Genomic DNA, 14,127 nt, shown 5'->3' with positions numbered 1-14,127 from the left:
CTTTTCTAACCATATACAACCCATTTACATGCAATAGGGTTCAAAGTTCGAGTAAGTCGGGCCTTGTTTAATCAAGTTCCGGGTGGCGTCAAGTCTTATTCGGTAATAGGGTACAAGTTAAAAATGACACAATAATCTTGTTACAAGAATTGATCTAGATAATCTTTTTATATTCTGTAATTTCTATTTACAACTAGAAAAAAACAATTAGTATGGAATATGTGCAGGAACTAACTAACCCGTTGCAAAAGATGTGTAATAAACTATAAAATAATTTGACTTTTATATAAAAAATGTTGGGGGATCGAACCCCGTGCCTCTCGCATGCAAAGGGAGCGCTCTACCATTTGAGCTACATCCCCATGTTGTTTTCTTCTAATTGGTAATTTAATTATTAACCTTGTTTAACATTTAATCTCACTGGTTAGCATTTTGTCTTAAGTTGTGTAGAATTGAATTATAACTCATATTTTGACAGTCATCTTGTTAGTTTTTGGATCTCTCTAGTGAAACACAATAATGGTTCAGTTTTGCGTTTATTTATGACATTAGAATCATCTCTTTTGAATGTTCCCAAAGATATCACATTATGAATCTTGATACAGAGAACACGATATATTGTTTTAGTTGAAACTTGATTAATGTACTTGCTTTCCTAAACCGTTTTTGGTTTCATTTAAATTACATCAGGTTCAAGCTTCAAAGAAGCAAAGATAACACCTCAAAGGCATAAAAGACATGTAAAGGTTTGAAAACGAAACGTGAGTCCATGAAGCCGTTTTTGAACTTTTTCAACCCATAACCGAACCATATTACTCCTATCCCGGCCGAACTGTCTTAGTTATATAAACATATAAAGTAATAAAGTATATTATTATTTTTTTTCTTTTTGGTTTTAAATTAAAAAAAAAAATTGTTGTACACAATTTACCTCCCATATTAGACCCTTGAAAAACTAACACCACAATACTACATCCAAACAAACACAGTAATATCACAATCATAAAATATAACACAGTAATACATTTGTTATATGAAAAAAATAAAGGTATAAGTAAAAGTATCATGAGTTTAAGCACATCTCTATGCTACATTACATTCTGGGAGCTGATGAATCATGAATGTGCTTGAGCTAAGGCAGCCTCATACAAACATAACATCTAAATGTTGTTGCAAATCACAAAAACATTTAGAAGCCATTTGACAAAAAAACATGGGATTTTGATGCATACTATGAGGATGTCTGCGTGGATCCTTCCTCGGTGTCATTACCTTCAACTAGCTGCAGAACCAGAGAATCAAGATATGTTTAGTTACGCGCGTTTGAACACATGTGCAAAAAACTATTTGCTTTTGTATACGAAAACTGCAAGAAAATGTGATGCAATGTGAATATGTGATACGCGTGCAACATACATAAAATATTTAATTCAACATACTTTGTATATACATATTTTGCAAGTTTTGAGGATATATAAAATTTGTCTCTAAAATTAATTATTAGATGCAAATGACAAATAAGATGCCACGTCAGCAATTTGTAAAAAATAAGCAAAAACTGGTATGCTGTAAGTAACAAAATATAAGCTTCTATTTTACGCCAATAAGTTAGTTATTATGTTATGAGATAATATAGGAAATATACCAAAGAGCCAATTTGCTCATAAGCACCCATCACTTTCGGGTCGTCTTCCTCCTCATACCCAACTTGAAGTATCCGTGGCCCATTCACTGACCAAAACGCCCTTCGACCCGCACCCTAAAACATCACAATCACAAAAAAGATTATATAAAAGTAGCATATAATGAAGTAAAAAGGTAATTTGTGGTTAATATGACCTGTATTGTAATTAAGTAAATAGCTTCCAACGCTTGAATACGGATTTCTGGATCAGTAACTGGTTCACGCTCGATCGAGAGTGCACTTCCGAGTTCAAGAGGCATTTTTGAAGTATCCTGTTCATTATACACCTAAACATGCAATAAAAAATCCACCTTTTAGAAAAATGAAATAAAAAATATAAATATTTCGTCAAAAATAAAATAAAATAAATCACCTTGTTTCCAGCAACAGGTAGAAGCAAAGCAGGCCAAAGAAACTCAGATATTAAAAGCAGATTTTGTAACTGATTATCTGCTTCAAAACAACAATTCCGTATAGTCCCAGATACCTACATAAGTATAGTTTCAGACAATAAATCGTCAAATAATCAATAAACATACATTATTCAATATAAACATTACAAAATCCAAATATACATAAGTACACACACATACACACATATGTGTAACTAAAAGCCGAATGGCATGTGTTAATGAGAAATTGAATATGCACCTACCAAATTTTAAATTTTAGTTTAAAGTGTTTAGAAGCGAAGCCCAAATATTAATATGCATGAATTATGAATTCTATAGTTTATAAATTCTACATTATAGGTATGTTACGAATCTTATTTTTAGTTTTTATCTATATCTATACTATATATAATGAGTGAAAGATGGGTAAATTAAGACGGTGGTTTTTAAGGGATTTACAATCATTTAAGCACATGGTACAACTATAAAGAGGGACAATGTGGTAATTGCACACTTAAATATCACGTGTTTTACATCTTTATCAATGATGGTTACAATCTTAGTCCTTCAACTTTATTGATGCTTTTGTAAATTCAGAGAATAATTATAAATTTAATCTTTATCTTTTGCATATTTACTTTTTTTAATTTCACTTTTAACCCAATTTCCCCCACGATTTTCAAACGATCATAACTTTTTCGTACGATAATATTTTTTTTTTAAAATTGCACTATAAAAATGAGCGTTTAATTCTCTTTAATTTGAGTATGATATTGCCATAGTTTGTTTAAGTTATAAAAATGACAATTTTTGTGGTCCAATTTTGATGGTTTTGAGTTAAACCGTGAGCCAAATCATTAGTAATGGTATTTTGTTGTCGAAAACTGAAACCGGAACGTTGAAAATTGAAACCAACCAAACCGAATCATTATCAACGATTCGGTTCCGATTTGGTTTGTACATTGATAGCGGTTTGAGTTTAAAATAAGAATGATTAATCCAAATATACCAACAAACGTACGGTTTTACGTTTAAATAAAACAATAAACGCCCATAAATCTATTACATGATTACTAAGGTCTGCGTTTCCCGCTGCATCGCGCGGGCACCCATCTAGTATATATCAATGTGTAAGAAATACAAAATTTTGATCATAAACGAGCCGGCTCTACAACATAAGCCTTCAAAGAGCTTGTAATCGCCAAAATTGTTTGTATAAGATTATAATCTGAAAAACAGCAATGGGCAAAAGTATAATGCTAATGCAACATTTGCTAGTACAAATAATCAAATATTATTCAAGCATTTGTTTATGAATGCCTTATTTGCCCGTTCTATGTTCTCTAAAACATGCATGATATGATCACCTAAGAATATTATTATACATACCCCTTTCTTCCTCAAAAGGCTTGTGGAATCGAATTGTCTGATAATTTGTTTCAAGAGCCCGCGTTTAGGATCTAAAAGAAGTGTTCTCCCCGCCTTGTTTTTAGAAACATTAACGAGTATGGAACCAACATGTCCAAATGGATCATCTGCAAATAAAACACTTGTTTAGCATCTTCAACATTGTACCAGAGCCGATAAATTTCAAACATAAAAATTAAAATAGAACTACCTTTTTTGTCACTGGATGAAGTACAAAATGATCTCACTAGTTTCATGACATACAGCCCGTGTACCTTATCGTCTCCCACCTAATTACACGTTTAACATAAACAATTAGTACTTAGTAATTCGGTTATGAAGAGTGATTCAAAACTTTATATGAAAAGAAATGAAAGAACCTGAAGTAATGATTCAACACCAGCATCCAATTGTGTGAGATTAACAAGAAGCATAACTAAAGGTCCCGTGATTTCGCAACCTTGTTTGTATAACACATCCATTGTTATTTTAATTAAACCAATTTTAATCATCTTTGCTGCCAAATCAGCGTTTTGTGACAGGTTTACAAGAGCTTCTGCTGCTAATTCAGATACTTCCTGAAACATGATTATCATATCGAATCAAAAATATGAAAAACAATTTAAAAAACAGCAAACTTAAAACACTGAAAGTAAAAAAATATTAACCTTGTTTTCAGCTAATAGTCGAGACAGTGATGGAAGCACGGTTTCAGAGTAACTAGCAAGCGATTGTAACCCTTCCTCTGATCCCGTTAATCCACGAACAATATCAACAGCTGCTTTCTTCACCTAATCAATCATTATTATCAGTGTTGTAAAAATCATGATTAACACGATTAATCGCTAAACGGTACTCAACCAATGTGATTTCATGCAATCCAGACCCAAAAAGCGATAGGCGGTCAAAATTGATCCTTTGGTTATAACCCGTTAACCCGAGTTTTAAGCATTGACATTGATACGTTCAAGTTTTAAGCTACAAATAGGGAAACAAATTAGACGAGCTGATTGTAAGCTACTCGAATCGAGCCGAGCTTAAACGCTTATTGAGGCTCATTTAATAAATGAGCTCAAGCTTGAGGTTCACATATCGAGCTCGAGCTGGCTTGCGAGCTTAAAGGAGTTTATTATTTATTCCATTTTATTTAATATACTTATATAATCACTAGTATTATATATGTATATGATAAATATAATCAAATCATATATAAAAGTTAATACTATAAATATATAGTCAGCGGATTAAAGGAGATTAATCAGATTGAAAATTTTTATATGAAATATTTCAAACTTATACAGATACGCACATCGAACTCACGTTTGATCATTTTTTGTTGTATTGGTGCTAGTAGTAAAACAAGAAGAGCTTGAGCTAGTTTAGGCTCGACTTCAGCTCGTTTTAATTTAATAGAGCTCGAGCTCGGATCGTAAGTAGTTTGCCAAACTCGAGCTCAGCTTGGGCTCGTCTTGTTTATTATTTACTAATAATTTGATTTATAACATTTTATATATCCTTATATAACTATTTACATTTACAACACTGACTATTAAACACAACATTTTAAGCAAATGATGTTGGAGTAATTGGTTTAGATTACATACTCTAAGAGGTGCTACTGTGTTAATGAATCAATCAGCTGATTGATTGAATTGTAATCGCAACGTAATGATTAACAGAATCGAGTTAAAAAGTCAATTGTGTAAATTAGGGTTTTAGCAGGAGGTAAATAATAATAATTGAATTAAATTGATTGAAATAAAAATAACGAGGAATGGACTAACTTGTGGTGAAGGAGTCGATAAGAAACCGATTAATTCTTCCATTTCATTCGCCATTTTTGCTTCAATTCAATTAGCGCCGCCTACTTTCTAGTTCTCCCCTGTTTTATGAACAATAATAATAACTTTGTTTTTATTCGGTTTTGTTTCATGAATCTCTCTTTATACCTAGAAAGGAGTTTATATATTTTGTATGGTTTGGTTGGGTAAGATTTTGGGCTAAAACCAAACTAAAATTGGTTTCAATTTTCATTTTGATTTCGGTTCGATTTTGATGTTTGAGGTAGAAAATTTACTTTGTTAATTAAAAATTGTTTAGCTATTATATACGTGGGTTAAATTAGGCGTTTTCATCTCATTCCTTATAATTATGTGTGGAGAGTTTACAAATTATAGGGTGGGGATCTGAGTGACTGTGAGTGTAAATTATAGGGTGATGAGAAAAATGTAGTGATTTTTTGTAAATTTGCACTGCGATCTCGAGTTTTTAATTAAAATAAATGAAAGTATAAGATTGGATAGGATGGGAGAAGAAAAGAAAGTATATGTATATAATGCATTCTCAAGTTTAATGAAAAATGAAAGAAATATGAAGAAAAGAAATGGTTAGTTACATTCTTTAGTTTAAATGAAATGAAAGGAAAAGAAAAAAATGTTTAGTTTTACAAATATAGCCTTTTTAAAACAATTATTAGATGTAGATTGAAGGGTAAAGTGGTAATTTTAAATATTTATCCTTTCGTTTCTTTCCAAATCATGCCAGATTGGCAAGAAAACTTTGGGACTTAAAACACCCAAGTTTTCCTATCGTTTCCTATCATTTCTTTTATAAAAAAAAAACTCAATAATGAAGATTCAAACTAAAATCTTATCATTTCCTTTCTTATCCCATGGGAAAAAAACTCAAGAATACAGTACATTTGAGGAACATTGTTTGCCCATATTTATTTTTTAATATTTGTTGGATTGGTTGTGAAAAGTTAGACCATTAGTAGTTAAAACTCTTCATATAATGGTGTTGTGTGACTCGTACATCCCAATCATCAACTAGGGGTGTTCACGGTCCGGTTTTCGCGATTTTAGGGTCAAACCGCGAACCAAACCGTTAGTAACGGTTTTTAGTTTTTGCAAACCATAACCAAACCGTAGAACATTTAAACCAAACCGTTACTAACGGTTTGGTTCCGGTTTGGGCCTTTCGGGTTTTTATACAAATTGTTTGACATATTGTATGATATATTTATAGTAAAGTTGTCAATAATTTGCAAATATCAAACATGTTTAAACACGATATGTTCACGGTCTAAGTGTAAACACAAGTTGTTCGAAACACACATCAAAATAATCACGTGAACAAACTTTAATATGCCAAAATACATCAAAAAGTTAACGGTTTGACTTATCATATTTTCTAATTCATTGCAAGCCTGCAGTTAATATATATTATATACATTACTAGTTCTAATTTAACAAATATATTCATATAATCTAAGATATTTTAAGAAATTAAACATAATTAAATTATACAATACGGTCTGGTTTTATACGGTTGGTTTTCGGTATAAACCGTGAACCAAACCGTTCGATACGGTTCGAAAATTTTGAAACCAACCGACCGAAACTTAAGAAAAAAACCAACCATGAAACCGAACCGATGACCGGTTTGGGCGGTTTCACGGTTTCGAATCGAACCGTGAACACCCCTATCATCAACTAAGAGTTTTGCAAAATAATAGTGTAGTTATAAAAAATCTGAAACTCTCCTAGAATCATTAATTATCCCCTCTCATTCTCTCTCTCTCACACACACACACACACAATAACCTCTTCTCCAACTCCAACATTGTGTACAAAACGTTTAAACCCAAAACTTGACCCACGACTTTGAGAGGGGGCGGCAGTGTACGGAAGAGTTTTGGGCGAAAACGCTACCCACAACTCTTCAACTACACATGGTCTAAGTTAGAATTTGTAACTTATCAACTTTTCCTCTCACACAGCAAGCAATTTCAAACACGTTTTTAAGGTTTTCAAAAAGTTATAAGTTAGTTGCAGGCTAAAACAAGCAATCCATACATCCATTTATTAAATTCTTATAAATTGCTTAAAGTAAAATATAATAAATGAAAATCTAAATATTTGGTTCGTTTTTTTTTTCATTTTATTACATGTAGAACCGAAACGAAACCATAAGTTCGGTTTTCAGAAACACGTGAAACCAAACCACCGGTTTTCGTTTCAATTAAGATCATTTATTTTTTCAGTTTTTTCGATTTCATACACACGGTCTAATAAAAAAAAGTCATAAATATTAGTTACATTCTTGTAATGGAAATAATTAAATAAATAAAAAAAGAAGCAATTGCAGAAGGCAAAAATGGCGTGCTAGTGCTTGTGGTTTGTTGTTTCAAATGGCGCGAAAACGAAAACTATCAAACACATCAGATTTCATATTCCCGCCATGGTTATTCACCAATATCATCTTCTCCATCGTTCACAAGTCACAACTACAATCACACAGAAAATAATAATTAATTTAATAATTAATAATCTGAAATGGATCTGTCAGAGTACGCACGGAAATTAGGTCTTTCGGATCCCAAACAAGTCGTCCGTAAAGCCGCGGAGCTCCGTCGCGTTTCCGATCTTCAATTCGATTCATCCAGTGCCGGAATTATTATTATTATTATTATTATTATTATTATTATTATTATTCATTTGACTAATTGACTGACTGGTGATTTGTTTGACCTAATTATAGGGAGAGATTTGTAAATCGATTATTTGCCTAGAGATTGCTGCTAATATGTACGTGCTGGTTAAGTTATTGCTGATTATTGTTTCTACGATTGATAATTAATACTCGGTAAACGAACCGAAGGTTACTGTTCGAGAACTGTTCGGTAGGAAGTTTGTTTATGTTTGTTCGGAGTGTTCGGTTAATAAATGAATGAATATGAGCGAGGATTTTTGTTCGATTAACTAAATGAATGAACACGAACATTGGCTATGTTAGTTTAACTGTGTACGTGCTAGTTAAATTATTGTAATCGGATTTTGTTTGTTGATTATTGTTTAATCGGATTAGTGAATGTGTACGCGCAGTTAGGGCTGTAAACGAACCGAACGTTTTACTAGCTGTTTGGTGGAAAGTTTGTTTATGTTCGATTAGCGAAATGAACGAATATGAACTGAGTCTATGTTCATTTGTGCTCGTTTTACGTTCGCTTATGATTGTCCGTTAAGGTTTTGACAAGCAAACGGTTCATAAACAGCTAAGTGAATGGAATTTCTTGTTCATGCTCGTTCATTTAGAAATTGAACTTGTTTGTGAATGGTTCATGGACACGAACAGATTCTATGCTTGTTCAGTTGTGTTTGTTTTATGTTTGTTTATGTTTGGTTGTTCATTTCATTCATTAAGGTTTTACTGGACAAGCGAGCGGTTCACGAATAGCTACCTGGACGGAATTTCTTGTTCATGGTCGTTCATTAAGAAAAGGAACTGTTCGTGAACGGTTCACGAACACAAAACTATGGTTTATTGGATTTGGCTAACTGAGTGTGGTCATTGTCAACAGTTGGTCCGGCTACGGAGTTTGTGTTTGGGTTTTTTAGCAACTATATTTATAAGGGGATTTTACATATCTATTAATCACTTAATACTCGTATATATTTTTGTTTTAGTTAATAGTTTTGCTTAAATCTATACGATAAGATTAGAAAAGTCATTAAAAAGTATTAAAAAACCTTTAATGAACAAACACAAACAAACAAACATTAGCAAACATATACAGACACGTTATTGAACGTTCACGAGCACGGCCTTTGTTCATATTCACTGATTCAGTTAATTGAATGAAATTCCTTGTTCATGTTTGTTCATTTTTTAAACGAACGAACATAAACAAACTTAACACCGAACAATTCATGAATAGTTCGGTAAATGTTTGGTTCATTTACAGCACTATGAACATGTATGTGTGGTGATAAAAGCGATTATCTATTCCTAATTAACTGTAGGATGCAAGTGCTATTTGATCGCCAGACTGCAATCAGGTTAAGTGGAATGTCCGATAAGGCTTACATCAGATCCTTCAATGTGATGCAGAACGGAATCGGTATCAAGTATGTTATTGTTTCTTTGTTTCCTATATCATCACTGCACTTGTGATCCAATTACACATTGAAATTTTAACTGTCACTTGATGAAATGCAGGAATAAGCTTGACATTAGGGAATTAGCTATTCAATTTGGATGTGTTAGGCTTATTCCTCTTGTTCAGAAAGGATTATCACTGTAAGTTATTTTCCCTATTTTATAGCTATTATATTGGTTAAGTGGTAGCTAAATGTGATTTATTTACAGATACCGAGAGCGGTTTATTGCATCATTACCTCCTTCACGTCGAGCTAGTGCTGACTTCTCACGGCCTGTGTTTACTGCCACAGGGTTTTACTTATGTGCCAAAAAGCATAAGGTATACCAAACTTATTTGAAGCATGTAAAATTTGTAATAATTTAGAAACATAAGACCATGCGTGGTGGGCGGCTGTCTTTCTCACTGCCACATCACCTTTTGCCAGCGCCAAACACCATTACGGGAAGGAGAGGGTGCCAATGGCCGGAGCGCCATTTCAATGGTGGGCATTAAGGGCTTGGCAGTGTTGTCATTCTTTTTACCAACCAGTCAATATGCACGTTTCACTTTAAAAAAACTGAAAAAAAAAATAATTGTTTTTTTGTTCAAACCATTACGGGTGTCCGGTGAAAAAGTTAGTGATTGCCCCCTCCGCCTACGTGGCAGTAGTTTTTATTAGTTAAAGCCCATCCACTACGCATGGCCTAATTGTATTTTTGACATTAATTTGGCTCATTATACAGCTCAAGGTTGACAAGAATAAGTTAATTGAATTATCTGGAACATCTGAAGATGAATTTTCAAGTGTAAGAATGAATTCGAGTGTTACCAAATATTAGTCTATGATTGTATAAATTATAGAATCTTATTTTGTAAATCAATAGGTATCTACCTCCATGAAGGACCTTTGTCATGATGTTTTTGGTGTGTCAAAGGAAAAGAAAGATCCAAAATCTGTGAAAGTAAACAGAGGTAAAGTTTCATTTACTATCAACTTTAAGTTAAAAATATTTTCACTTTCTATTACTTTTATAATAGAATGCAAATAACTTAAAAAAATTCTATATTATCTTTATTATTTTGTAGACTTGTTGGATGCTTTACCTGAGAAAAGACAAGCTGAGGATGGAAGTTATTCATCTGATGAAGGCGAAGATGTATAGCTTTTATTTATATTATTTCTTGTTTCTGTATTTTATGTATATTGAGCGCGTCCCTTATATATATATATATATATTTTATTATGTATTGCAGCTTTCAGCCTACAAGAAACGTAAGCGTGAGGAAAACCACAAATACGAAGAATGGAAATCTACTGTAGTGGAATCAAATAAGCAAAGCAAAGATAAAGGTAATTCCCACCCGTTAACTAATAAACGAGATGAAGTGTAAAACGGGCAAAGTAAAAGAAATAAGTAAACAAGAACAGGTCAAACTGGTCTAGCATTGTATTTTGAACCTTAAAGCATACAAGTAGAACTGCAAAAGTTGTTTTGAAAGAATTAGATCACTGTAATTAGGACTGTGAATGAACCGAACTAACATAAAATCATGTTTGTATTCGTTTGTTTAACTCTAACCGAACGAAATTCAAACACAAACAATTAACCGAACTCTGGTTTCTTGTTCGTGTTCGTTCGTTAAGTAAATAAGCATGTAAGTGTTCGTTCATTAAGAAAATACGTGTGTATGTGTTCGTGTATTAAGAAAATACGCGTGTATGTGTTCGTTCATGTTCAGTCAGTAGTAGTTCATGAACGTAACTGAACATAGATGAACGAACATAACTAAGCTGAAAATAATATGTGTTGTACCTAAAAACTTATTAAACTAAACTCAAATTGAGACGGGCATAAAATTTTTTGAATTAATTATATTAACGAACGAACTTTAACTAACTAACTAACTAACTAACATGAATGAATGTAAACGAATATAAATGAATTTAAATGAATGAACATTAATTGAGCAAACATGACATGTGTTCATATTTGTTCGTTTAAGTTATATATTTATGTTGCTTGTATACGCAAATACCCCTTTAAAGGGTGTTCGGGTCAACCTGGCCTGATCCATTTTCAACATGTAAACTTTATCAATTTTGACTCGTTATCATTTTTTTGTAGTTGTGGTTAAAAAACCAAACAAGCACGGCTCAATTTTTTAAAGAGAGATTCAGGAACCGAAGTTGAAGGAGTGTAAGCTTTTGTGCTCATATTTCCTCTATGGAACAAAGTTTTGAACTTTTGGTTTAATTAAGCCATTTAATTATTTATTGTTATTTTCATACAATACATGAATTATGAAGAAAGTTAATGTACAGTATTGAAGTTTTTATTGACCAGATTTAAATATATTTATGATGTAGAGACATGAGCAGGAATTCTATCAAGGAAAACTCAACAATTAAAAAAATTCACTTTAAATGGAATAATAATAATAATAATAATAATAATAATAATAAGACCATGTGTACTGCTAGCGTTGTGGCTAGCGTTTTGGGTGAAAACGCGGGGGGTACACCGCCCCCCCGCGTTATGATAATTGTTTTTTGGTGCGTTGTATACAAAACGCGCATGGTGGCACATAAATCAAAAAAACTAGCCGTTGGGGTGGGTGGGTCTTGGAGCCGTTGAGATTTAAAATATATATATTAATTATATTTATACTATATAAACAAACCAAACTCATTTTTTTTAACACACTCCTACTTCTATACCAATTTATATCTTTTACACAAATATTTCTACCAAAATGTTTCCAAACAACAACCAAAATATTCTCGGTTTCGGCCAATATGCCCGTCAAGGCAACCAAAATCCACAACCGAACCAATCTACCGCCCCGACGCCAACCGTACCCGTCCCACAAAGACATCGAGATTTTATCAAACGAGCTATCCGAAGACGACCCGATAGTCCAATCTCTAAAAGCCAATCGACGAGCGAAAATTTTAGAAAAATATAAATGAGTTTTAGTTTTATTAGTATTATTTATGTTTTTTTATTTTAATTTGATGTATTTTTTTTTAATTTAGTTTAATGTATTTTTTATTTGGAAGTTTAATGTAATTTTTAATTTTACGTTAATTTATTTAAATGATTTAGTATTTAAAAAAAACAAATAAAATTAATAATGACTGGGCGCCACGTGGCGCATAACCCCTGGCAGTGAAGAGTTATGACTACAACCTGTTTTTGTACAAAACCATAACTCTGACTGGGCGCCACGTAACGCATAACCCCTGATAGTAAAGCTTTAGACTACACGTGGTCTAATAATAATAAAGTTAAAGTAGAAACAATAATTATTGCCAGACATCCTCACTTAATTTAGAATTGATTGATGTGTAAAACAATACTATTAAAAACACCAATCACATTTTTTTTAAATGACCAAGAGAATTTTATTAAACAAAACATAAAAGTCGACCTAACAAGTTGCTAGTTCAACAAAGTTACACCACATCCATAATAACAATACACCCGATTTACTTTAGCACCCCTTTCTTACATCCTATTTATATCAAACACGCGCCACCTCTCCCAAGTAATGTTCGAACACCTTGATCGGTTACGCGCCCATAAGAAACTCAAAGCTTTAATTTCACCCAATACATTGTTCACATTGACCGCCTTCCTTTCAAATACCACCTCATTTATAGTCTTCCAAATACACCATATTGTCGTTAGACATACCGCATGGAAGAGCTTCCCACTTTGTTTGGACATCAGATAATGCTTATGTAACTCCAAGATATCTCGTGTCGAAAAAACGAAAAAAGTCGGAACCTTACACCAACTCACGATACCATGCCAAATTGCTTGGGCGAACGCACATGACACCATTAGATGTTCAGCCGTTTCTTCCGATTCGCCGCATACCGGGCACCAAACCGATTCGACCGCAATATTACGTTTAGCCAAACCGACTGGCACCGGGATTCTCTCCATTTCCGCCCTCCAAGTTAGTATTCCGACCTTTTTTGGCACAAAATTATTCCACTCGTACACAGAGTTCGTATCCCTTCCCGCAATCGGACATGTTGACATTGTAACAACAACCTCCTTAGCTCTTCTTATATCTCAGTCGAACACACTGGTTGTCTGTGCCACCCCCATACTCCACAAATATTATTATTCATATACATTACCAGCCCTTCCGACCCTTTATTTGTATCATGCTGAAACAAACATGGAAACCTCGACTTGAAATCCAGCTCACCACACCATCTATCAATCCAAAACATGGTGTTTTTACCATTAACCACAATTTGTTTTATTGCACCACCTAAGTCTATATGAAAGATCATTTTCTATCTTCCATGGTCCCGGTATGGACATTTTGGCGGGTATACAGCACCATGGCGATGTTTGCATACCGTAACGACCCCAATCCAAGTCCCCCATTTTTCGTTGGGCCTGTTATTTTTTACCAAGCTATCCAATTTACTTTTACCGACCCTCCCCAAAACAATACCCGCCTTATTCTATCTAACTTTTCCAATACACCCTCCGGCGCCTTATATAAAGAAAAATAGTACGTTGGTAAAGAATTTAACACGACTTTGATAACTGGTTCATTAAAACTTTTAATTATTGGTTCATTAAATAGGTATCATATAAAACTTTTAAAGGTATGGTTATCCACTTATCCCAATATTCTTTTACGTTGCCCAGATTTAGATAACACATAACTTAACAATGTAAATTGAATGTATA

The 14,127-nt window shown here is 33.2% G+C and overlaps 2 protein-coding genes across 2 annotated transcripts; one reads left to right on the top strand and one right to left on the bottom strand.

Moving 5' to 3' along the window:
- Positions 1-974: 974 nt before the first annotated feature.
- LOC143554374 (uncharacterized) lies at positions 975-5,388 on the bottom strand. Its single transcript, XM_077044142.1, has 9 exons — positions 5,268-5,388; positions 4,152-4,274; positions 3,864-4,061; positions 3,695-3,773; positions 3,466-3,611; positions 2,058-2,171; positions 1,840-1,971; positions 1,646-1,759; positions 975-1,282 (listed from the first exon to the last, which is right to left on the bottom strand). Exons 1-9 carry the CDS (start codon positions 5,319-5,321, stop codon positions 1,232-1,234), a joined length of 1,011 nt encoding a protein of 336 aa, XP_076900257.1. The 5' UTR covers positions 5,322-5,388; the 3' UTR covers positions 975-1,231.
- Positions 5,389-7,819: 2,431 nt separating this feature from the next.
- On the top strand, positions 7,820-10,944 carry LOC143554373 (origin of replication complex subunit 6-like). The gene is made up of 8 exons (XM_077044141.1): positions 7,820-8,072; positions 9,288-9,392; positions 9,484-9,564; positions 9,634-9,745; positions 10,150-10,212; positions 10,291-10,378; positions 10,493-10,563; positions 10,661-10,944. Coding segments are annotated over exons 1-8 (660 nt in total). The 5' UTR covers positions 7,820-8,070; the 3' UTR covers positions 10,799-10,944.
- Positions 10,945-14,127: the final 3,183 nt, after the last annotated feature.

The sequence above is a fragment of the Bidens hawaiensis genome, unplaced genomic scaffold (genome assembly GCF_021521415.1).
Source record: "Bidens hawaiensis isolate Kalapana, Puna unplaced genomic scaffold, B.hawaiensis_p1.1 tig00017670_1, whole genome shotgun sequence".
Taxonomy (NCBI): domain Eukaryota; kingdom Viridiplantae; phylum Streptophyta; class Magnoliopsida; order Asterales; family Asteraceae; genus Bidens; species Bidens hawaiensis.
This window is presented reverse-complemented; position numbering and strand designations above follow the sequence as displayed.